At 42.1% G+C, this 26,931-nt stretch overlaps 1 protein-coding gene across 4 annotated transcripts in view; it reads right to left on the bottom strand.

The window, feature by feature from the left end:
• The window catches only part of ST8SIA5 (ST8 alpha-N-acetyl-neuraminide alpha-2,8-sialyltransferase 5), a 142,880-nt gene that overhangs the window by 81,339 nt on the left and 34,610 nt on the right, over positions 1–26,931 (bottom strand). For 2 of the 4 annotated variants that reach the window (XM_043979208.1, XM_043979209.1), the window contains one exon: positions 24,755–24,865. The exons of the other annotated variants lie outside the window; for them this stretch is intronic. In XM_043979208.1, coding sequence (XP_043835143.1) covers positions 24,755–24,865 — 111 coding nt within the window. The remainder of the gene's footprint in view (positions 1–24,754; positions 24,866–26,931) is intronic. 4 annotated transcript variants of the gene reach the window in all.

Here is a 26,931-nt window from a genome sequence, read left to right as displayed (position 1 = left end):
AGCTTTGAGAATCATCAGCATAGAGGTGGTAGTTAAATCCACTGACAAGTGGAACTGACAAGATCACCAAGTGAATTAAAAGGGGACCCAGAACAGAACCCTGAGAGACACATAGAGAGAGTGATCTGTAGGAAGATCCAACAAAGGAAACAGAGAAGGAGTGGTCAGATAAAAAAAGGAAGAGAACCAGGAGAGAGGTGTCCTGAAAACCTAGAGAGAAGAGAGTATCAGGAAGGAGAGAGTGACCAACTATGTCAAAGGCTATGGAGAGATCAAAGAGAATAAGGACTGAGAAAAGGCCACTGGGTTCGGCATCTAAGAGATGACTGATAACTTTGAAGAGAGCATGTCACCATCCTCTTGCTTCTGCTCATTTCATTCTTCATTATTTCATGCAAGTCTCTTCATGTTTTTTCTAAAACCACTGAGCTCATCATTTCTTACAGTACAGTAGTATTCCATCACAATCATATACTGCAACTTGTTCGGCCATTCCCCAGTTGATGGGCATCCCTACAACTTCTGGTTCTTTGCCACCACAAAAAGAACTGCTATAAACATTTTAGAACACATAGAGTGAATAAGTTATTTTGTCTTATTATAATTACCCAAATTAACTATAAAGGACATATGAAGAAAGATGCCATCTGAATCCGGAGAAAGAACTGATAAATAGAAGTATGTATAGAATGATTTTACACATACATACCTATTTGCATCTAATGGCAGCCATCTGTAGGGGGGGAGGCAGCAGGGGGAAAAAAGACATTTACATGATAATTTTGCTGTATATTTGAAAGGAATAGCAAGCTATGCATAGTAGATTTTCAGTTTCATGTGCAATCATCTTTTTATTGTACTGTGCTATGGAGATGCTTGAATTCCATAAATTGGGAAAAAAAGAGCATTTCAAAGGAATGATAAGGTCAGGTTGTAAAGGGTTAAGAAGGGAATGAGAGGAGAGAAGGTGGAGGTATCTATTGTAGACAGCCAGAAGAGAGGACCTGATGGTTACAGAGACAAACATCTGAGCAGAGATGCCAAGCAGAGAAGAGAGATGCTTTCTCTCCCCTGTGCCACCTAGCTGCCCCCATTCAAAAAGTCTATGCCCTTGTGTGTATGAGGGGGAGGGGAAATCGTGTCACTTACTACACTCTCTGATCAGGTGTCTTTGCCTTTTGCAGCTTGTTCTAGTAAAAGCAACACACTGGTGAGAACTCACAAGCTATGGTTTGAATATGAGCTTACCCATAAGGTACTGAAGACCTAAGGCAGCATCTGGGAACCCACATGAGGAGGGTCCCAGGTGTTACCTTATCTGTGATGTTTTTATAATGTATTCAACATCCATTCAGCACTATTTCCTGAGAGACTAATGCATTCAAGGCACTGTGCTTCTCACACGAATAAGACGTTGTTCTTAACCCACAAGGAGCTTACAATCAACACGAGAAGATGAAGTCTTAAGGAAGGAAAGGAGACAAGCCTTTATTGACCACCCACTGTGTGCCAGGCACTGGGCTAAGCACTTTACAAATATTACCTCATTTGCTCCTCCTCATAACAACCCTGGGAAGTAAGTGCTAATATTATTCTCCCCATTTTACGGTTGAGGAAACTGAGGCAGAGAAGTTAAGCAACTTAGCCAGGGTCAAACAGCTAGTGAGTCTCTGAGGCTGGATTTGAACTTACCTACTAGGTGGTACAGTAGATAAAGCACCAAGTTAAGACCCTTAGCCTCTGCTTGCCTCATTTTCCTCATCTGTAAAATAATGAGAGCAACTACCTCCCAGGATTGTTATACGGATTGTTATAATGATTGTATAACACTTAGCATAATGCCTAAGTAGTTATCATCATCATCATTACTACCTAGGTAGTATACACAGTACTGGGCCTAAAGTCAAGAAGACTCATCTTCCTGAGTTTAAATCTGACACTTCCTAGCTGTGTGACCCTGGGCAAGTCACTTCACCTTCTTTGCCTCCATTTCCTCATCTGTAAAATGATCTAGAGAAGGAAATGGCAAACCGCTCCAGGATCTGTGCCAAGAAAACACCGAAGAAAACAACTCGGTAACAACCACAATCTAGCCATGGCTGTCAATAATATCCAAGGAATAAAATGTAGAGTATAATAAACATGGATTGAGCACCTGCTGTATTATACCAGGCTCTAGGATAGATGCAAAATTTAACTACAACATGGTCCCTGCTCTCATGGAACATATAGTTTAATGGGAGAAAAACCACCAACACCGAGAGCTACGATATTCTATAAGTGTGCTCTAGATATGCAGAACAGAGGAAGGAAGGGCAGGAGAGCAGAGAGCCCTACGGACCCGCCTGCCCAGCCTGTACCAAGCGCTGAGGCCACTTCAGTGTAGCCGAAAGTAATTGTCGTGCCTCCTCTGTGGCTCTGGCATCTTCCTGCCTGTTTCTAAGACCAGTGGAAGCTAGCTTCTCAGCTATCCATGCTTGACTCCCCAGCAGTGGGGAAAACAAACAAAAACCAGAGAAGCTTTCAGGACCAGTCACTGAACTACAATCTGGCATCGCTGAAGTCTGCCTGGCATAATAGAACACAATGGTCTGGGCTATGAGGAAGTAACCAATACTAAAGAGATGACCAAAGCTTTGTTGGGTGTGGGAAGGAAGGAGAACTGGGGATGGAGCTCCCTTTCCTTCCCTCTATTAGAGGCCACTGAAATCAACAGGGCAGGGCAAGGGGTGGGGCTTATTTCACAAGAAAACTCTAGTTCCACTACAAAACATCCACAGAACATGAGAATGGCATTTCTGCTTTGTCCAGGGAATCAGCCCCGAACAAGCAGAGGCTTTCACAAGTGACACAATGAGCCACGTCTTTATCATTGTGTAATTAACTGAAAGAAATATGAAGCACATAAGACTCCCTTTGTGTTGTTTGTTTTTTATGAAAAAAGCATATTATTTGATAGAACAAAATGCCGCCTTATAAGCTCTTTTACAACAAACTGTCTCCAATCCTTACATCAAAATTACTAAAGATTTTATGGAAGATGCAACAACAGAAATATCCCAGTTCAACAAACCTCTGATGATAAACACAGATGAGGCATCAAACAAGATGTGTGATCACTAAAAGAACTTCAGTGGGTTCATTGCCTATAAGATAAAGCCCAAATAAAATATCTCATAAAAAAAAAAAAGATAAAGCCCAAACTCGGTCTGCCATTTAATACTTTATGATCAGGTTCAAACTATCTGTCCGTCCTAATTTCCCACTGCTCTTCTACTCCAGTAAGCCTAGTCCATACCCCAAACAGGCGTAGGACTTTCCTATCTCAGGGACTTTCTGCCCGCTCTCCCACCCATTGAGAATGCCTTCTCCCCATCTTCTTTGATGCCCCTTTCCATTCTTCAATGTCCAGCTCAAGTTTCACCTTCTCCATGAAGCTTTCCTTATCACCCCAGCCTGCCATGATCTTTACCTTTCTCTGAACTCGTTGGCTGCAATTAGACATCCTTGTATTGTTAGTTATCTACCTACATAAAGTCCTGTCTTCTGGTCTCTTGTATCTTTGATGTTGTTCAGTCATTTTCAGTCATGTCCAACTCTTCATGATCCCATTTGGTTTTCTTGGCAAAGATATTGGCATGGTTTGCCATCTCTTTCTCCAGCTCATTTTATACATGAGGAAACTGAGGCAAGCAAGGTTAAGTGGTTTGCCCAGAGTCACACAACTAGTAAGCGTCTGAGGCCAGATTTGAACTCAGAAAGATGAGTCATCCTGATTCCAGGCCTGGCACTCTATCCACTGAGCCACCTGGCTGCCCTCTCTTGTATCTTACATGTACCTATTTCTGTACATGTTGTCTCCCCAATTGGGATTGATTTTGCCTTTCTTTATACCCCTAAGCAGCCACTGGCATATAGTAAACACTTTAAAATTTTGAGTTGATTAGCCAGGAAAACCACTTATACAATAACAACATGGTAAAAATTATCATCTTGAAAGACTTAAGTACTATGATCATTATAAAAACCCACTATGATTTCAGAGAACTGATAATGAAGCCTGCTACCCAATTACTGACAGAGAGGTGATGGACTCATGGAGCAGAATGAAACAGAGTTTTTGACATGGCCAATATGGCAATTCGTTTTTCTTGACTAGGTATATTTATAACAGTTGCTTAGTTTTTTCTTTTTTCTTTCTCCGTAGCATGGGAAGGATGTCGGAGGGAGAAAAAATAAGTTCCTGTTAATTGAAAAATGATAAAATTTAATTTTTAGAAATAATGATTGTTGATGCATTTCCCAAAGAACCTTTACACATTCTTCTTTTAAACTAACATTAACATTAAAACAGCTAGAACAGTATCTATTTTCTTCCCTATTCAATGCACCCATTCTTAGAAGGTGACACCATAGGGCCTGTGGGCTATGGAGCTGCCTCATGACTCACTAGGATCCCTGGCAAAGTCTTAAGGTGTCCTCATCACATTGGCTGACTGGCTTCAGAGGAAGCTGCCCACTGCTGCCATGATGACCAGGAAGTAGGAACAGCAAGGTGGTCAGGTGTTGCTCCTCCCCATCTCATAGGGTTATTTCTTCCTGCCTAGCTCACTCCAAGACTAAATTTTCATTTCTACCACCACTCCCCACCCCCCACCAAAAAAAATCTTTCAATATCATTCCCAGACTTTATTCATTAATGTGAATGGATATAGCTCTTCCCACTTTAGCACAGAGTCTGCTGCCTAGAACAGCTTGGCCAGCCTGAATCTCTACATTCCGCCCAGCTGGATGGAGCCCAGTGACGCTTCCCAACTTTGTCATCTTTTTTACAGAAGTGAAAATTGGCCAGTGAGACTTGTAAGAAGTAAACCTGCAGTCCATCACTCAGGGATGTAATGAGGTATCATGATATAGTATGTAGAGCGTTAGACTTGGAGATAGGTGGACCTGGGTTCCAATCTTGCCTTAGACACTATCTATGTGACCCTGGGAGAGTCATAACCTCTCTGGGCCCCATTTTTCTCATTGGTAAGATGTGAGAGTTATATGCAACCACCTCTAAGGTCCCCTCCAGTTCTAAATCTACATTCCAATAACCATAGTCACTCATACATTTCCCCAGCCAAGAATACACATTTCTTTCCCCACTTCTCCATCAGTCCAAATAGCTTTGCCTCAAGAATTTTTCCAAATGCCTGAAATACCACCATCAGAAAGCCCCTCTTTTGAGTCAAGCATTGCCCTTTCTGGGCCCTCAAGGGAATGTTGATGTTAGGTCACCAAGGAGTACAATAAACACTGCACTTGGGGCTAAAAGTCCTAGCTCTGACACGCACACATGCACACACGCACACACGCACACATGGCATTACTTGGTGCTGTTTCTTCTTCTATAAATGAAGCCTTTGGCTAGATAGAAGATGATGATTCTGACATTTGTAATAATAAAACTGACATTTATATAGCAATTTAAGATCTTTTAAAACACTTTATCCATGTTATTTTATCTGAGCATTTACCACAATCCTGCCAGGCATGGATTATATTTATGATCTCCGTTTTACAGAAGAAGAAAGTGAGGCTCTGAGAGATAACTATGGCCACATTGAACAAGTATCAGGAGTAGAATTTGAACCCAAGAGTGTCTGACTCCAAGGCTAGCCCTCTCTCCACTATGGCATATTCTTTAAAGTTCCTCTACCACAAATATTCTGGGAATCTCTAAACCAATAACTTCTGTGTAAATTAGCTTATCAGATGAATTTTTTTCCAGTAATGAGAAAGACTAGGAGAGCACAGGAGAGCTCTGAGTACCTTGAGGGAAGAAAGTAATTCTGACCATGGAGAAAAGATATGAATAAAGGAAGTAATGACAGATGGAAGAGAAGAAAAAAAACTGCCTCCTTCCAGTAAATATAGAATAGAGAGGGGCACTGGACCTACTCTACTTCAGAGGTGTGGTTGTTGTAATAACAACAGTTGTTTTCAGTCATGTCTGACTCTTCATGACCCCATTTGGGGTTTTCTCAACCAGAATGTTTGCCATTTCCTTCGCCAGCTCATTTTACAGATGAAGAAACTGAGGCCAACAGAATTAAGTGACTTGCCCACGGTCACACAGCTAGTAAGTGTCTGAAGCTGGATTTGAACTCAGATCCTCCTGACTCTGGGGCTTGGGCTCTACCCATCAGAAGAATGGTAGAGGGACTTTAATAAAATATAATTTTATCAACATGGAAAACTCTTTGATATGGAAATTCCCCTTAGCAATGCAGAGAAGAGCTTTATAATCCATACACAGGACAGCTAGATGGCACAGTGGATAGAGCACAGGTCCTGGAGTCAGGAAGAATCATCTTTGTGATTTCAAATCTGGCCTCGGACACTCACTAGCTTGGTGACCCTGGACAAGTCACTTTATCCCATTGGCCTCAGTTTCCTCATCTGTAAAATGAGCTGCAGAAGGAAATGGCAAACCACCCCCTGTATCTTTGCCAAGAAAACCCCAAAATGGGCTCATGAAGAGTCTAATGCTGAAAATGACTGAACGATCCATACCTAGGGATCCCTGAAGGCTGCATATTGACCATTTTAAAATGTGATGTTATTTATGTTTTACTGCATTTTTATTTATTTTGTTCAATGTTTCCCAATTACATTCCAATCTGATACCTGTGGCTCTTGGGAGTGTTGTGAACTACTGGCTTGACACCTTTGACCTAGATCACTGAGAGATTAGGTGATTTACCCAGGATCACACAGCAGTTCTGTATCAGAGGTGGGACTAGAACTCAGGTCTTCTTGGCTACAAGGTCAACGTTCTATCTGTTCTACTAAGCTGCTTCTCAAATCTAGAATGCCTTTCGATTATGCCCCAGCAGTGAGGAGCAAAGAGTACCCCCTTTGGTGAGGCAAAAGGAAACCAAACCCAGTCGGGAATCAGATATATTCTCTCATGGGCAAGTAACTCTGTCTGCAGGGATCTTGAGATACTCTCCAGCCCAAATACCAGGCAGCCTGCCCTGCCCTCCTTTCTCTTATCTGCTTCTCCATATCTTAGCCATCCTTCAAATCTGGGGCCTAGTCACAATTCTATCCCCCTCAAGTGTTCCTCTGAGGGCCCCAGCCTTTCCCTCTCCCTCACCACTGAACTCCTCCAGCACTTATAGTTTCCACCACATAATTCAGCACTTAATTATACACTGCCTTGAAACAATTAGAGAACAATACAATACAGTCTAATAAAGTGCTAAATTAAATATAATCAAGTCCCTTCCAGGCCTAAGTGCCTACAATCTGAAGAGCCATAAAATGTGGTGCAGAGATCTATTATGGCCCAGCTGATGGGGGTGGGGGGTGGAGGGGGGATAAGGGGATCATGGGGGCTAGAGAAGACTTTGAGTAGGAGCTGGGTCTTGTATTGGGGCCTTGAAAGATTGGTATCATTTAAAGAGGCAGGGGGAAGGGGGAAAGTTGGGAGAGGGGAGTAGGGAAGATAATACGAGGAGCACAGTTGGTTGCAGAGTGTCATTGGATTTTTAAAGGCCTCCTCTCAGATACCCCATCCCAGCTATGGAGATGTAGGTCACTGTCCCCTTGGATGCCCCATGCAAAAGGATTTGGTGTCAGTCTGTGCTGCAGCAAGAGAGGTAGCCAAGAAATACTGGGTTAACTCTAGGAGTCCCACTACCTCCTTGTGAGGCAGCCCTGCAGGGTGAAAGAGGCTGTGAGTCTGAGACCAGAGAGGCTTTCTTGGAGAAGAGAATTACTTCTCTCCTCCCCCTCCCTACCCTCTCCCTGACTGTTTCAGTCATTCTCTCTGTCTCTCACTTTCTGACTCTTTCTCTGACTCTCTATCTCTGTGTCTGTGTCTGTGTCTCTCCTCTCTCTCTCTCTCTCTCTCTCTCTCTCTCTCTCTCTCTCTCTCTCTCTCTCTCTCTGCCCCCCCTTTTCTTTCCTTCTCCCTTCTCTCTTCCCCTACCAACCCCCAGCCCTGCAGATTAGTCAGTTAATCAAGGAAAAATTGTGTAATTGGTGACATTTGCCTCAAGTGCATCCAGCCTCACCTTTTTGTATCCTTTTCCCCCCCTTTGAGGACTGCATCTCATATGCATACTCTCTCTCACTCACTCACTGATGTAATTGTTTCTGGCTGCCATCCAGGGCTCTCCTGTCGGGGAGAAAAGCACCTGATAAACTCCTCTCAGGAGTAGCAGCCTTTTCAAGGGGAAGGCAGGAAGAAGGCCAGGCTTAATCCAAAAAAATCCAAAAGAATAAATCTCTAATGATAAATGTTGAGTACCAGCAACAGGCAAGCCTATGAAGAGAGAGGGAATTTCAGTCAGGAGGGTCTTTCCAGCACCTTTCAGCTGGCATCCTGGGCAAAGCAACCTGCTAACTGTGAGCAACAGTGGTCCCTTGGCTCATCTCAGCTCCCTCTACAGGCTGCTCAGCCGTAGGAGTCAGCGTGGGGCAGGTAGTGGTGCTAGGTGCTAAGCCCCAAGGACCTCAGTTCCACCCCCTGTTCTGGGAAAGAACTCTTCCAACTGAAGGGAGGGCTTCTGCTTCTCTCACTTCAGGATCATTAACGCTCCTTACTTGCCCTTTCTCAATTCTTCTCCCACCCACCCCTCAAATTTCCTCCACCTTCTTCTCAGGGCTTATATTATGAAGTGGTCATACACACACACACACACACACACACACACACACACACACACCAATTTGGACCTGTCTCTGACTCAAAAGTCCTGCGACGGTGAACTGATGCTTATTTAGCACTCACTACAAATTCTGGCAAAGTACTTTATCTTCCTTATACTATTTGAGCATCAGAGGTTCAACTGAAATGTTTAATAAATACCTATTGTACTCAGAATTTTATGGGGAAAATATAAAGTTTACACAAGACTGGATCCCTTTTCTCAAGGAGGAAGATAAGACACAAACATAGACAGTTGCAATCCACTCTACAGGCAGAAAAACAAAGATCTACATGATATGTGAGGGGAAGGGTCATAATAATACAGGGGAAATCAGAGAGGGCTTCATGAAGGAGGTAGCATTCTCAAACTGAGCCTCAATATATGGATAGGAATTCAATAGGTAAAGAGGAAGGAGAAGGACATTCCAGACCCGGGGAACATCCAAACTTCACGAGCAAAGGCATCCCTGAAGCCTGTGGAAAAGCACAGAACTTGGGGGCTTTTTGGTCTAGTGGTTTTAGTTTTGTTTTTAGCAGTGGATTGGTATTATTTAATCTTGATTCATTAACATCTCTATAGTGCCACAAGGTTTGCGAAACCTTTCACATATGTCATCTCCTGTGTGCCTCACTGCAACCCCAGGAGAGCTATGCCCAAGTAGAAAGGTCCTGTCAACCCATCACAACGTTCTACATCCCATATTCCTCTCCGCCAAGGTCCCCGATTCATCTCTTGGTAGATCTCAAAGCTTCATATGGCAACTCTCCAAGACAGCTAGCCCTCCCCTGGCCTGCTTTTTATTCCTTCATTCAACACACACTGACTGATTTCCAGCTACCTAAGGCTCTGAGCTTGGGGCTGGGCCCTGTGTTCCAGGCCTCTTCCTGGAAGTTTGCAAGGATTCCCACAAGGCAGCAAAATATGGGCAGTGGTGGCAAGTAGAAGTTTGAATACTTTCTACTATCCAGAGTAACACAGTAGGGGTTTAACAAAATGTCTCCATTTGGTGGTTATTAGGGAAACTGCTATATGTATTCTTTTAAATTAGTACATTGTAATCGGTGATAGTAAAAGTACTGAGAGAATCATGGGATTTCAAGCTACAAGGGACCTTAAGTATCATCTAGTCCAACCCCCTCTTGTTTTATAGGAGAAAACCAAGTCCCAGAAAGGGAAAGTCATCTGACCAAGACCACCCCAAAAGTAAGAGGTACATCAGAGATTCAAACTCAGATCTTCTGATTCCAAAACCAGGGGTAATAGGTGGCTCAATGGATAGAACACTGGCTCTGGAGTGAAGAAAACCCAAATTCACTTATGAGCTTATATGACCCTGGGGAAGTCACTCAATTGATGTCTGCCTCAGTTTCCTCAATTGTAAAATGAGAATACTAATAGCAATAGGCAGCTAGGTAGTACAGTGGTTAGAGTGCCAGACCTGGAGTCAGGAAGACCCGAGTTCCAATTTGGCCTCAGATACTTACCATGTGACCCTAGGCACACTTAACCCTATTGGCCTCAGTTTCCTCATCTGTAAAATGAGCTGCAGAAGGAAATGGCAAACTGTTCCAATGTCTTTGCCAAGAAAATCCCACAAAAAGGGGTAACAAAGAATTGGACATGACTGAAAAACTACTGAACAACAAAAACTATAACAACTAAAATAGCAACTGCCTTCCAGGGTTGTTGTGAAGATCAAATGATAAAGATGAAGAATATAGAAGAAAATGGGAAAGTTTACATGAAGTGTTTGAGTAAAGAAAGCACAGATTATATGCTGACTTCCATTAAACTAAATATGTATTTATATAATATGTTTATATATACACATACATGTATATACATATACATACATACATGTATACATATATGCACGTGGATAAGGAAAAGAGAGAGACAGAGACAGAGAATGTTTTCTCAGGTTTTATATATACATATATATGCTACTAAATAGTAGATGTGTGTGTGTATGTGCACGGAATTGACACGTTTGAATTCTGATGCCAGAGAAGACTTTTGAGAGTCCCTTGGACAGTAAGGAGATCAAATCAGAGATAAAATTTAGAGCTCAGAACTTTAAATAAAAAATGTTGGGGGCAGCTAGGTGGCACAGTGGATAGAGCACCGGCCCTGGAGTCAGGAGTACCTGAGTTCAAATCCGGCCTCAGACACTTAACACTTACTAGCTGTGTGACCCTGGGCAAGTCACTTAACCCCAATTGCCTCACTAAAAAAAAAAAAAAAATTTAAATAAATAAAAATAAAAATGTTAAAAAATTTTGGGGAAAAAACAACATTGTTCAGTCTTGTCTGACTCTACATGACCTCATTTGGAGTTTTCTTGACAAAGATACTGAAGTGGTTCACCATTTCCTTCTCCCATTCATTTGACAGATGAGAAAACTGAGGCAAACAGGGTTAAGTGACTCTCCAGGGTCACACAGCTAGTAAGTGTCTGAGGACAGATTTAAATTCACATCTTCCTGACTCCAGGTCTGGTACTCTATTCACTGTGCTACCTAGCTGCCCAAGCTAACATTACAGAGAAATGTCCACCAGATCTTATCATCTGCCATGCTGCTATACCCTCTTGTCTCGCAAGCATTGCCATCTGATCTGCCCCTGCACCCTAAGGACCCCTGAGCTTTGTCATCTGCCCTGTCCCAGAACACTAAGACCACTGGTCCTTTCCAGGTATCTTGCTACTGAATCCTCCAATGTTTTCTCTACTATATACAATATGATCTCCTTGAAAGAGAATTGTTTCACTTTTCTATTTGTCTCACTAGCCCTTAGAACAGTGGCTGTCAGGGGGCAGCTAGGTGGCACAGTGGATAGCGCACCAGCCCTGGAGTCAGGAGTACCTGAGTTCAAATCCAGCCTCAGACACTTAACACTTACTAGCTGTGTGACCCTGGGCAAGTCACTTAACCCCAATTGCCTCACTAAAAAAAAAAAAAAAAAAAAAAAGAACAGTGGCTGTCACATAAAAAGTGCTTAATAAATTATTTTCCCGTTCCACTTTAAGGTTTACAGAGTGCTTTCCTTATAACCTATAAGGTAGATATTACAAATTATTATCTCCATCTTCCATAGGAGCAAACAGAGGCTCAGAGAGGTTAGGTAACCTGTCTTTATCCCCTAAATACAAAACGAGTACATGTCAGAGGCAGGATCTGAATACAGATCTCCTAATTATTGGTTTACTACACTTTCTATTTCTCCAGGATGCCTCTTGGTAAAACTTTTGATGAAACAAATTAAACTGTTTTGTAAAATGATGCTTAGAAGTTCTCTGTGTATATTCTCTAGTACCATTCACATTTTCGTTCTCATAAAAAACTGAGAATTAATTCTAAATTCCACCTGCTTTGCCACTGCCCTGCTATTGACTGGTTCCACCTCTCAGGGATCTGCTGCAACACTGAATAAGTATGCTGATGTTGTCAATCAATCAGCAAGTATTTATTAAGCCTCTACTACTAATCTGTCATTGTGTTAACCACTGGAAATGCAAAGACAGAAATGAAATAGCATTTGTCCTCTACGAACTTAGATTCTATAAGGGGAGACCATGTGTCCATATGTAAGAAGATACAAAATAAATGCATGCAGGTTTTGGGGGGTTTTTTTACAGGAGGAAAAGGTAGTAGTAGTTCAGGGGAATCATATATTTGTGTGCTGCTCTTTGCTTCTTTCTTGGTGATCATGACATTTCTGGTAGGTAAGTGTGTAGGGAGAGAGGGAAGGAAAGAGGAAAGACATATTACAATCTAGACTAGGGCAGTCCAGTGCTATAGAGGGTTCCTAACTGTGGTTCCTAACTGGCAGAGAGAGAGCAGTGATCTCAATGCTGTGTAAGAGATTGCTGGAGGTCTATTGCGACAGACCAAGCAAGAGGTGGTGAGAACCCAAACTTGGGTGATAGCCAGGGCAATGGAGAAAAGGGGATGGAAGTATAATTCACTCAGTAGCCATATCATTTTATAAAAAGGTGTCACACCCTACCGCAAGAATCTTGCTTTTAAGATAAATATAGGGGAAGCTAGGTGGCGCAGTGGATAGAGCACCGACCCTGAAGTCAGAGTACCTGAGTTCAAATTCGGCCTCCGACACTTAACACTTACTAGCTGTGTGACCCTGGGCAAGTCACTTAACCCCAAGTGCCACACTAAAAAACAAACAAACAAACAAACAAAAAGATAAATATAAACATCTCAGCTTGGCATTTTAAACCCTTCATCATCTAATTCCAATCTACCTTTCCATACTTATATTCCCCATGCCTGGAATGTCCTCCTTCCACACTTCCACCTCTTAACTTTATTCAAAGTTCAACTCAGGTGCCATGCTCAGATGGGCAGGCTTTCCCAATCCCTCTTCAAACTATCCTGCACTTACTTTTCTGTCCAGTGGAATATAAGGTCTTTAAGTATAAGTACTATTTTGTCATTTGTATAGTCAACATCTGGCCATCTTGGATTTCCCTGGGTCATCAGAATCAGAATATGTGTCATCAGTGTTAAAAGGAAGATGCCTTGGGAAGTAGAAATCTCTCTGTCTCTTTCTCTTTCTTTGTGTGTCTGTGTGTGTGTGTGTCTGTCTGTCTGTCTGTGTGTGTGTGTATCTCTATGTCTCTGTTTCTCTCTCTCTCTCTCTCTCTCTCTCTCTCTCTCTCTCTCTCTCTCTCTCTCTCTCTCTCTCTCTCACTCTCTCACTCTCTCACTCTCTCACTCTCTCCTCCCCCCCCCCATCCCCCAGCAGTTGCCTTTTGTCAGCTTCCCTTTCCCATTGTCTCATTCCCACGGTATGATCAAATAAACCTGTCTCCCTATGAGTTAAACCTGATGCTTTGACTAGAGAATCCCACCTGAAGGGAGGAGTTGGAATGGAAAAAAGCAGCTCCACCCATAAGGGGGTGGGACCACACTGTAGCTAGTTGCCTCTTCAGCCAATCACCTCCAACCTCCAGCCACTATTTTTTTTTTATCAGCCTAATTCAAGTTACTGTATGGACTTGAAAACATTTAAGTGGCATTTCTTAAAATACATATTCTGTCCTTCAGACTTTTAATATTTCAGCCCATCCTCCTTCCAATAAACCCTATATAAAAATGTTTAACCATAACTCCAAACGCCAGATGGTGACGATGATTTTTTGCTCATGGTCCCGTTTGGAGTTTCCCAGTTTGGCCATTTGGATCTGCTCCCTCCCCTTATGTCTCCAGTTCCTGCTGTTGTGCCCTACTTAAGAATCATCTGCTCTTTTCCCTTTTTATACCCTCATTACATTAGGTGCCTTCTGACTTTCCTTTCAACTCTGTTAATTATAAAACATGCTAGGTCACACAAAGTCTTGAACACAAGGCTTAACTACTGACAATAGAGTCATAACTAAAACGCTTTTAACCTGGGGCAAAAATATCGCTGGGAGAGGGATGCATATGTGGCAAGAGAAAGGTGAATGGCCCCAACCTGGGGAATGGAGGTGAGTGGCAGGAGGAAGAAGGCAACTTGAGAGAGTAGAACCATAGCTACAGACTGGAGAGAGAACTGACTGCCCCACACTACATCCCATATCAATAGAAGAATGGGAAAATGGGGTCAGAGCTTTGTTCACTCTATCCTAATTACTGATCTGACAGACCACAAAATTGTTCCACAAATGAAGAGCAGCATAATGTATACATACAATCTGTATATTCCAGACCCTTGTTAATTATCATGAAGAGCTTTCTATCTGCCAATGTGGCATAGTGGATAGTGAGCTAGAATTGGAGTAAATATAATCTGAGTTCAAACCTTGCCTTAGACATTTACTGACTGTGTCGCCCTAGGCAAGTCACTTAACCTCTGTGTGCCTCAGTTTCCCTACATGTAAAATGTAATAACTAGAATACCTACCTCACTGAGTTATTGAAGGAATTACTCCCCCCAAAAAAGTATGTAAAGTGTTTTGAATAACCTTAATCCATGAATGCTAATTATTATTATTTTGGTATAGCAGAAAAAGTCATGGACTGTGGGGATTGGGTGACCTGGGAGAAGACTTGGGGTTTTTTAACTGATGAATTTGATTTTACTGTAATAGAAAATGCAAAAATAAACAAAGAGAAGCTGGGGTCTTACTTCCTGAAAGCCGTTAAGCAAAGCACTCTCATGCTATCTCACCCTGTCTGTGGGACAGTCAAGTGTCCTAACTTTTGGCATGATAGTACCAAACTTCCTGTATTCATTGTCTTCACTGTGAATCTGATGAGGCAATTGGGGTTAAGTGACTTGCCCAGGGTCACACAGCTAGTGTCAAGTGTCTGAGGCTGGATTTGAAATCAGGTCCTCCTGAATCTAGGGCCAGTGCTTTATCCACTGCACCATCTAGCTACCCCTATCCTATTGTCTTTTTTTTTTTTTTTTAGTGAGGCAATTGGGGTTAAGTGACTTGCCCAGGGTCACACAGCTAGTAAGTGTTAGGTGTCTGAGGCTGGATTTGAACTCAGGTACTCCTGAGTCTAAGGCCGATGTTCTATCCACTGCGCCACCTAGCTGCCCCTATCCTATTGTCTTTTAATCACTGCTGCCTTTATGCAGTAATGGTCACTGTGCACCTTGATCTTTTGGCTCTGCTTTTCTCACTCTGTTCTCTCATATAAGTATCCCTCTTTGGTGTCCACCTTCACCCAGCTCTCATTTGTGGCTCCAAGAAGCTGTAGCATGCGCAGTAGCCACATCCCAGTAAGCCCAGTAGATGGACCAAACCAAGTTGAGGGGTGACCAACAGTCCTCAAAATTATCAGTGAGTTAGGGGAATGTCTTCCCCAAGCATGTGAAGATTTTCATTGACAGAATGGGTGGATAAGAATAATTTGTTCCAATGGCCATGAAGGCAGCTTTTGCAGGGACTGTTGAGCACTTAGAGTTTAGTCACACAAAGAAAACACCAAGGTCACCCACTTCATCCAGTCATGCACAAAGACTGCAACCAAATAGAGCGCAAGTTATGGTGTTTTATTCCTATGGTGAAATGATAGCCCTTTTGCCCCAGAGTGATTGGAGAGGACTTAAATAATAAACATTTTTCTTTAAAGTTTTGAGTTCCAAATTCTATTCCTCTTTCCCTGCCTTCCCTTACCCCTCCCTGAGGTAGTAAGCAATCAGATATAGGTTATACATGTGCAATTATATAAAATATTACCATTAGTCATTTTGTATTTAAAAAAAATTAAATAAAAGAAACAAATGAAAGTTCATCTTCAGTTTGTGTTTAATCAATATCAGTTCTTTCTTTGGAGGTAGATAGTATGCTTCAGCACTAGTCCTTCAGGATTATCTTGGATCATTGTATTGCTGAGAATAGTTGTCATTCACAGTTATTCATCAAACAAAATTACTGTCACTGTGAACAAAGTTTTCCTGGTTCTGATGACTTCACTATACATCAGTTCATATAAATCTTCCCAGGTCTTTCTGAAATCATCCTGCTTGTCATTTTTTATAGCACAATAATATTCCATCACCATCATATACCACAGCTTGTTTAGCCATTCCCCGATTGACGGGCATTCCCTTGATTTCCAATTCTTAGCCACCACAAAAAAGACCTGCTATAAATATTTTTGTACAAATAGGTCTTTTTCTGGAGATGACTTTAAAGCAAGCACTTAAACAATTCTATAAGCAGCAGCTAGTCAACAAACCATATCAGGGCAAAGCATCTTCTATCACCACTTTGGCTCCAAGCTCCACCTTTCTTGAGAGGGAGGGATCCTTTACCTGGTATGCAGACTGGCAAAGAGAGTCAAGTTAGACCATGTCCTGTTGAATGTGGCCAAAAGATGTCTCAGGAGACAAGTGCTGTCATTACTGAGGGCGGTACAGAATGAAGGACACTCCCCCACATCCTCTGCCACTGTAGTCCTCAATAACCCAGTGATATCACATTAAATAGACTAGTGAAGGCCATCAGAGTGCCAGGAACCACTGAGGTTCAGGTAAATTTAACTGTTCCAGGGTTGAAGGAGTCACTTTGACTGAATTTAGTAATCCTTGACCATCAGAGTTATATTGCTACTGTCACTAATGTTACTATGCCTTTTAGTGGATCTGTTTTTTTTTGTTTTGTTTTGCTTTGGTTTTGGTGAGGCAATTGGGGTTTAGTGACTTGCCTAGGGTCACACAGCTAGTAAGTGTTAAGTGTCTGAGGCTGGATTTGAACTCAGGTACTCCTGACTCCAGGGCTGGTGTTCAATCCACTGAGCCACCTAGCTGCACCCCACTATGCCTTTTAAAAATAAATATTCATGTTGGTGAAGTTGTGAATCAATCCAACCATTCTGGAAAACTATTTGGAACTATGCCCAAGGGATATGTGGCTGTGCATACCCTTTGACCCAGCAATAGCACTACTAGGTCTGTATCCCAAAGAGATCATAAGAGAGAAAAGAATCTACATGTACAAAAGTATTCATAGCTGTTGTTTTTGTGGTGTCAAGGAATTAGAAATTCTTTGGAATTGAGGGGATGCCCATCGATTAGGGAATGGTTAAACAAGTTGTGGTATATCAATGTAACAGAATACCACTGTGCTATAAAAAAAAATAATGAGCAGGCAAATTTCAGAAAAACCTGGAAAGATTTACATGAAGTGATGCTGAGTAAAGTGAGCAGAACCAGGAGAACATTGTATATAGTAATAATAATATTGTGTGATGATCAACTATGAATGACTTGGCTCTTCTTGGCAATACAATGATCCAAGACAATTCCAAGACTCATGATGGAAAATGCTCTCCAAACCCAGAGAAAGAGTCTGAATGCAGATTGAATCATACTATTTTCACTTTCTTTGTGTTTTTTTTTAGTGTGGTTTTCTTTCCTTTTGTTCTTTTTCTTCTTTCACAACATGACTAATGTGGAAATATGTTTTACAATATTGTACATGTATAATCTATATCAGATTGCTTGTCATCTTGGGAAGGGAGGGAGGGAGGGAAGGAAAGAAAATGTGTAACCCAGAGTATTATAAAAAAAAAACATTGAAAATTGTCTTTACATGTTAATTAGAAAAACAAAAGACTTTAAAAAATGAAAATAGACATTCAGTTTTTCAATCAGCTAGAGTAGGAAAAATTGAAAAGCATCAAATAGTGTGTCTTTGCTATTTGATTGTAGATGACCCAGGTAAAAAGTAGGCACATGGGGGCAGCCAGGTGGCACAGTAGATAAAGCACCGTCCCTGGATTCAGGAGGACCTGAGTTCAAATCCAGCCTCAGACACTTGACACTTACTAGCTGTGTGATCCTGGGCAAGTCACTTAACCCTCATTGCCCCACAAAAAAAAAAAAAAAGTAGGTACATGGACCAGGAAGGCAATAGAGTATACAGTAATACAATGATAATGGAGGGGGGGGCCTCTGGGAGCCTGGGAACTAACTAAATCATTAAATTTAGCCTAGTAAAATATTCCTAAAGCTCTCAAGTTTGGTGCCCAGTGTCATAACAAGTATTTTAAAGGAAGAGAAACTGAGTCTCTAGGGATTTACTCTGGATATAGCTTGTTTAGAAATCACCAAGAAGGGCAGCCAGGTGGCGCAGTGGATAAAGCACTGGCCCTGGAGTCAGGAGTACCAGAGTTCAAATCTGGCCTCAGACACTTGACACTTACTAGCTGTGTGACCCTGGGCAAGTCACTTAACCCCCATTGCCCTGCGAAAGAAAGAAAGAAAGAAAGAAAGAAAGAAAGAAAGAAAGAAAGAAAGAAAGAAAGAAAGAAAGAAAGAAAGAAAGAAAGAAAGAAAGAAAGAAAGAAAGAAAGAAAGAAAGAAAGAAAGAAAGAAAGGAAGGAAGGAAGGAAGAAAGGAAGAAAGAAAGAAATCACCAAGCTCTGGGGGCCAGAAAAAGCAAACTGTTAGCTATGATTCACTGCTAGCCAGTCATTAGGTTGGGCTGAAGAGTCACAAAACCATCGATTCTGGTGGTTAGGGGTCATCTTAATGACATTATATTTGATGGTGGAACCTATTCTTCAAGGCTCAGCATCCTAACCACGCTTGTGGGGATAGGGACTGAACAATGGTATGGAAGAGGAAGGGGTAAAGTCAGTCACACTGGCAAGTTAGAAACATAGGCAGGGGGAGAAGATGGAGGAAGAGGAAAAAAGTATTGGGGAAGATGAAAAAATGAGGGGGAGGGAGACCACCTCCAGAGATACCTGAAAATATGAAGAGGATAACTTAACATCCTATTAGGTTGCTAAAGGTGAAAAGGCAGTGGAAAGGAGAGAAGCTGTCAGTCTGGAAGTGGTAGGAGGAGGTCATTGGTGACCACACTTTTGTTTTTGTTCATATAAGATGAAATGGGAAGACACATGGAGGTGACAACCTGGGAAATTAATACCATTGATAAGGTCTGTTGGTCTTCTTTAAAAAGAACAACAACAACTCTAGGAGCGGCTAGGTGGCACAGTGGATAAAGCACTAGCACTCGATTCAGGAGGACCTGAGTTCAAATCCAGCCTCAGACACTTGACACTTACTAGCTGTGTGACCCTGGGCAAGTCATTTAACCCTCATCACCCCACAAAAAAAAAAAAAAACCCAACTCTGATCATCTTTATTTGTTTTATTTTTGCTTATTATTTTACCTAGGGTCTGACCTCAGACTAATAAGATCTTTCTTTGTAGGTTTGAAGTAATTGATCTGAGGCAGGCAGATATACTACATCCCCCCCCCCACCCAAAACAGCCCCGACTCACACACCCCTGACCCATGGCTGGAGACAGTCTTTGGTTTAGAGAACTCCTCACCCCTGAAAGACAAGTGCAGACATCCCAGGCAGAACAGATCTCGCAATCCTGAGTCCCATATAGAATCCTAGGTTTTAGAGATGGCAGGAACCCCCAGCACCAACCAACAATTTTTTTAGATGAAGAAACAGACCCAGAGAGATTAAGTTGCTTGCCCTAGGTCATAGAGGTAGCAAGGCCAGGATGCAAATGACAAATCAAATTCTCTTCCCACTGGAGCATGCTGTCACAATGCAGTCTTGAGTAAATTATTTTACAGAGAGTGAGAAAGAACAGAAGGGAAAAAGATAGGATGAGGCTAAGGAGAAAGAAGAAGAATGTTGCATAGTATTAGATAGGTTGTTAGGTTGATTGGTTTTGTCTGACTCTTGTTACAAGGGGGATGGGTATGCATGTATACAGGAATGACTATGCTATTTTAAAAAGCATCAATGAGAAAAATTAAAAGAAGAATAAAAAGGGAGAGGGAGAGGAAAAGAAAAAACAAAAAGGATAGGGGAAAGGGAGGAACAGAGGAAGAGAAGCAGGGAGGGAGGCATGGAGGAAGGAAGGAAAAGGGAAAGAAGCTCAAATTACCAAAATATTCATAGTATCACTCTTTTGTAGTAGTAAAGATCTGGAAACACAGTGGGTACTTATTTATCAATAAGCCTAAACAAACTCTGGAATACAAATACAAAGGAATATTATTGTACTGTAAGAAATTACAAATATATGAGGAATTCAGAGAACCTTTGGAAGACTTGTATGAACTGATACAGAATGAAGTAGACAGAACCAGGAAAACAATATGCATAACAACAATAATAATATAAATGAAAAGAATAATAAAACAAAGGTAAGTACTATGTACTTATAATGCCCAATCTAAGCCCCAGAGAACAGCTAAGGAAACACACCTCTCAGGGGCAGCTAGGTGGTGTTGTGGATAAAGCACTGGCCCTGGATTCAGGAAGACCTGAGTTCAAATTTGACCTCAAACACTTGACACTTACTAGCTGTGCAACCCTGAGCAAGTCACTTAACCCTCATTGCCCCACAAAAAAAAAAAAAAAAGTAGGTACATGGACCAGGAAGGCAATAGAGTATACAGTAATACAATGATAATGGAGGGGGGGGCCTCTGGGAGCCTGGGAACTAACTAAATCATTAAATTTAGCCTAGTAAAATATTCCTAAAGCTCTCAAGTTTGGTGCCCAGTGTCATAACAAGTATTTTAAAGGAAGAGAAACTGAGTCTCTAGGGATTTACTCTGGATATAGCTTGTTTAGAAATCACCAAGAAGGGCAGCCAGGTGGCGCAGTGGATAAAGCACTGGCCCTGGAGTCAGGAGTACCAGAGTTCAAATCCGGCCTCAGACACTTGACACTTACTAGCTGTGTGACCCTGGGCAAGTCACTTAACCCCCATTGCCCTGCGAAAGAAAGAAAGAAAGAAAGAAAGAAAGAAAGAAAGAAAGAAAGAAAGAAAGAAAGAAAGAAAGAAAGAAAGAAAGAAAGAAAGGAAGAAAGAAAGAAATCACCAAGCTCTGGGGGCCAGAAAAAGCAAACTGTTAGCTATGATTCACTGCTAGCCAGTCATTAGGTTGGGCTGAAGAGTCACAAAACCATCGATTCTGGTGGTTAGGGGTCATCTTAATGACATTATATTTGATGGTGGAACCTATTCTTCAAGGCTCAGCATCCTAACCACGCTTGTGGGGATAGGGACTGAACAATGGTATGGAAGAGGAAGGGGTAAAGTCAGTCACACTGGCAAGTTAGAAACATAGGCAGGGGGAGAAGATGGAGGAAGAGGAAAAAAGTATTGGGGAAGATGAAAAAATGAGGGGGAGGGAGACCACCTCCAGAGATACCTGAAAATATGAAGAGGATAACTTAACATCCTATTAGGTTGCTAAAGGTGAAAAGGCAGTGGAAAGGAGAGAAGCTGTCAGTCTGGAAGTGGTAGGAGGAGGTCATTGGTGACCACACTTTTGTTTTTGTTCATATAAGATGAAATGGGAAGACACATGGAGGTGACAACCTGGGAAATTAATACCATTGATAAGGTCTGTTGGTCTTCTTTAAAAAGAACAACAACAACTCTAGGAGCGGCTAGGTGGCACAGTGGATAAAGCACTAGCACTCGATTCAGGAGGACCTGAGTTCAAATCCAGCCTCAGACACTTGACACTTACTAGCTGTGTGACCCTGGGCAAGTCATTTAACCCTCATCACCCCACAAAAAAAAAAAAACCCAACTCTGATCATCTTTATTTGTTTTATTTTTGCTTATTATTTTACCTAGGGTCTGACCTCAGACTAATAAGATCTTTCTTTGTAGGTTTGAAGTAATTGATCTGAGGCAGGCAGATATACTACATCCCCCCCCCACCCAAAACAGCCCCGACTCACACACCCCTGACCCATGGCTGGAGACAGTCTTTGGTTTAGAGAACTCCTCACCCCTGAAAGACAAGTGCAGACATCCCAGGCAGAACAGATCTCGCAATCCTGAGTCCCATATAGAATCCTAGGTTTTAGAGATGGCAGGAACCCCCAGCACCAACCAACAATTTTTTTAGATGAAGAAACAGACCCAGAGAGATTAAGTTGCTTGCCCTAGGTCATAGAGGTAGCAAGGCCAGGATGCAAATGACAAATCAAATTCTCTTCCCACTGGAGCATGCTGTCACAATGCAGTCTTGAGTAAATTATTTTACAGAGAGTGAGAAAGAACAGAAAGGAAAAAGATAGGATGAGGCTAAGGAGAAAGAAGAAGAATGTTGCATAGTATTAGATAGGTTGTTAGGTTGATTGGTTTTGTCTGACTCTTGTTACAAGGGGGATGGGTATGCATGTATACAGGAATGACTATGCTATTTTAAAAAGCATCAATGAGAAAAATTAAAAGAAGAATAAAAAGGGAGAGGGAGAGGAAAAGAAAAAACAAAAAGGATAGGGGAAAGGGAGGAACAGAGGAAGAGAAGCAGGGAGGGAGGCATGGAGGAAGGAAGGAAAAGGGAAAGAAGGTCAAATTACCAAAATATTCATAGTATCACTCTTTTGTAGTAGTAAAGATCTGGAAACACAGTGGGTACTTATTTATCAATAAGCCTAAACAAACTCTGGAATACAAATACAAAGGAATATTATTGTACTGTAAGAAATTACAAATATATGAGGAATTCAGAGAACCTTTGGAAGACTTGTATGAACTGATACAGAATGAAGTAGACAGAACCAGGAAAACAATATGCATAACAACAATAATAATATAAATGAAAAGAATAATAAAACAAAGGTAAGTACTATGTACTTATAATGCCCAATCTAAGCCCCAGAGAACAGCTAAGGAAACACACCTCTCAGGGGCAGCTAGGTGGTGTTGTGGATAAAGCACTGGCCCTGGATTCAGGAAGACCTGAGTTCAAATTTGACCTCAAACACTTGACACTTACTAGCTGTGCAACCCTGAGCAAGTCACTTAACCCTCATTGCCCTGCAAAAAAAAAAAAAAAAAAAAAAAAGGAAACACACCTCTCTGATCTATTTTTTCATTAAGGGCTATGGAAATGTGATATTGCATGTGCTGTCAAAACTAACTGGTCATGGGCCAATCTGGCTTCACTGGTTTTCTTTGTTACGAAGGAAAGCTGAGGGCTTAGGGGTGGGGGGCGGGGGAAGGGTTTTAACTGGAAATACATGTGATACGAAACCAAAAAGCATCAATAAAACTTTTTTTAAAAATTAACCACAGGGGGCAGCTAGGTGGCGCAATGGATAAAGCACCAGCCCTGGATTCAGGAGTACCTGAGTTCAAATCTGGCCTCAGACACTTGACACTTACTAGCTGTGTGACCCTGGGCAAGTCACTTAACCCCAATTGCCTCACTAAAAAAAAAAAAATTAACCACAGGGGGCAGCTAGGTGGTGCAGTGGATAGAACACCAGCCCTGGAGTCAGGAGGACCCAAGTTCAAATCTGACCTCAGACACTTAACACTTACTAGCTGTATGACCTTGAGCAAGTCACTTAACCCCCATTGCCCCACAAAATTAAAAACAAAAAACCAAAAAAAACCCAAAAATTAACCACAAACAAAACTCATGTTTTTCCCCAGTACAACAAAAATATACAAGCCACCTCCTGCTTGCAGACACGGGCATATAAATGGTATAGTTTGTTTGGATCCATCTCCCTGACACATCTCTGCTGGCATCCCCCCAGGATGTGCATCTCCACAGAACACAACTCTTCTGTTAAGCACAAATTCCCCATAATGCATTCAGGATTGAGTGTGATATCCTTTCCATGAGAATTAAATTTTAATTGACTCCTAAATATACACATGGTACTTATTTACTAATTATAGAATCAGGTAGGAAACCAGACCAAGGAAAGGCACACTTAGCTCTGAAGGTTTTTTCTTCTATCAGGAAGGCTCTGCTGCCCCCAGGGCCAGCACTGCACAGGGATGGAGTGGGCTCTCCTACCTCAGGGATATGGGAAACAACCTTCTCCCATCTGCTCAGTGGTACTTAAAATCCCATTATGAAAAGATAGAGCCTTTCATTCCATGGGTAGTGGTTATGGGATCAAAGATCCAGAGATCTAGGGAACCTCAGAGGCTCTCTATTCCAAACCCACTCCAATTCCCATTTTACAAATGAGGAACTTGAGGCCACAGAAAATTTAGGTGACTTGTCCAAGGCCACACCAGGAGTAATCATCAAAGGTGGGATTTTAACCCAGATCTGGATGAGACTTAAAGGACGAAACTCCTTAGGGAGGAAGCCCAGAGACTTAACAATGATATTCAGGTCATGATTACTGACATCAAAGCCTTTTCTAAAAGCAAATCTCTAGGGGTAGAAGGGGAGAGAATACAGGATATTGGGAACCTGAAATGGTTGGGAAGGTCTTGGCACAGGAGAGAGAATAGCATGGGAACCATACCAGGAAAGGCCAGGAAGGTAACCAAAAAGGAATGGTTGGGGGAGAAACCTATGGCAAATGTCACTAACTTCATTTACCACTTTGCTGAGGACTGACCGACCCTGCACGCTCCTCTTCAAGTCCACCCAGCCCTCACCCTTTGGCAGGCAAGGAGAGGAGCATCCTACCCCCAGAGGAAGGGCATGCTCTTGTTTGAACCCTTGGGGCACAACCCTGGGGACAGGCAGGGTGGAGGGAAGCCGCTCAGAACAGAACCCACTTGGATTGTTTTCCCCTCCTTTGTTGTCGCAGCCGGGGCTATACCTGGTGCTGGTGGCACTGCTGCTCTGCAGTGCTCTGTCTTCCGTGACATTAGAGGGCCCGTTGGTCCAGTTGGCCATCTCCTCCCCACTGTGCCAGCTAAACTGCAGTCCTCTGATAAGAAAATGAGGCAGGTCATATTTTATCTCATTCATCGGCTTAATTCTTTCCGCTGGAGATACATTTTTTTCCATGTGCAGGGGCAGATGCCACACGTCCCCCATGGTTATAGGCTTCATATTAATCCCTTCCTTTTCTCCAGCATCTTATACCCCACCAAGCCCTTCACAAACATTCATTGTCCAAAAGCAGGTGGCCAGGGAATTATTAGCCCCATTTTACAGAGGTGGGAGCAGAAACACAGAGGTCATGGCCAATTAGCGTGGTTCAGTGTAATGGGCAATACATTTTAATTTCCACCTCATTATTCTGAGAAATTTATCTAGATGTAAATTGATCTCCCTAGACCCGTGCCCTCCGGTCTACATACCAGAAACATTTCCCCCAATGTTCTACAATAAACGCATTCTCAATTTTCAGAAGCAGCTGCAGATTTGTCCATCTCTGTATTTATAAGCAAATACATTTTCTGTGACTGAAATATATTCTCCTATAACTAAGCAGGGCCCTTTCTGTTTTAAATCTATGATCTTATGATTCAACATAGATTCAAAAATAGAAAAGACTCTAAAGATCATCTATTCAAACCACCTTATTTTACAGATAGAAAAACTGAGGCCCATGATACCACTCACTCCTGGTTCTCTTTCTGTCTGTCCAACCCCTCCTTCTTAGTCTCCTTTGCTGCTTGTCCATCCACGTTGCACCCACTAACCATGAGTATTCCCCAAAGCTATGTCCTGGCCTCTTAGCTTTTTCCCTCTATGTTATTTTTCTCGGTGATCTCATCAGCTCCTACAGGTTTAATTCTAGTTATGCAGATAATTTCCAGATTTATATATCTAGTCCTAGGCTCTTCTCCCGAGCTACTCACATGTCATCAACTGCATCTTGGACATTTCAAACTAAATGTCCTGTAGACATCTCACCCTCACAAGTCCAAAACAGATCCAATTATCTCCCCTAACCCAAACCCTCCCTCTTGGGGATTCTCTTTCACTGTCAAGCATACCACCCTTCTAGTCATCCAGCTCTGCAACCTCATTATCACCCTCAACACCTCATTTTCTCTCGCATACCCAATTTGTTGCCAAATCTTGTCATTTCTACCCTCACAATGTCTCTCGTGTTCTTCTCTTCTCTCTACTCACATAGCCACAACCCTACTTCAAGCCCCCATTACCCCTTACCTCAATGATGGTGATAACCTGCTCACTGATCTCCCTGGACCTTATCAAATCACAGCTTTTTTGGAGTTAGAAGGTCATATGATGTCCAACTTCCTCACTTTACAGATAAAGATGAAGATGAAGGCTTAGAGAAGTTCAATGACTCACCCAAGGCCACATAGGTAATAAATGGCAAAGCTAGTATTCAAACTCAGGGAGCCTGACTATAAAGCCAGTGCTTCATTCACTGTATCATACTGTCTTGAAGGAACAGAAGGATTTCAAGGTGTGGAGAAATGTTGAGAATGGGCCTGAGGTGTGGGACAATAGGAAAGAGAGGAGCTGTCAGTGCCAATATATTGAGATAGAAGAGGTCAGGACTGTAGAAAGAACCCAATAGGGTCCCATAGTGGGAGAAATAAGATAAGAGACCCATAACTACCCTACCAAGGCTGGGTAACTGTTTCCTATTCTGTCCCTTACTATATGTCCTTCTCCAGGACAATCAGACCCAGAAATGACTTTAAAATTCTTTAATTCCATCATATCCTCATCTCTGATTACCATTTTTGGTTCATCTACAGGATCTGAAATTAGAACCCACTATGTACAGCTGTGCAAAGTGAGAGTCCCAAACTGGAGTCGATCTGTTTTAAAATGCTATTTTCAGATCGTTAAGATTTTTTAAATGTACAAGGGAGGCAACATGGTATAGTCAAATGAGAAGTAGGCCAAGGTTAAGGGGACATTCTCTGAATCTATTGTTGGCTCATTGTGTGGCCCAAAGCCCATCACCTGACCTTTCTGAACCTCTGTTTTCTCATCTATAAAATGAAGAGGTTAGACTAGGTAAGGTCTCGAAGTGCCACATGGATTCTATAAATGCTATGA

Source organism: Dromiciops gliroides, chromosome 1 (genome assembly GCF_019393635.1).
Source record: "Dromiciops gliroides isolate mDroGli1 chromosome 1, mDroGli1.pri, whole genome shotgun sequence".
NCBI lineage: Eukaryota > Metazoa > Chordata > Mammalia > Microbiotheria > Microbiotheriidae > Dromiciops > Dromiciops gliroides.
The sequence above is the reverse complement of the archived record's forward strand: the minus strand, read 5'-3'. Positions and strand labels throughout refer to the sequence as shown.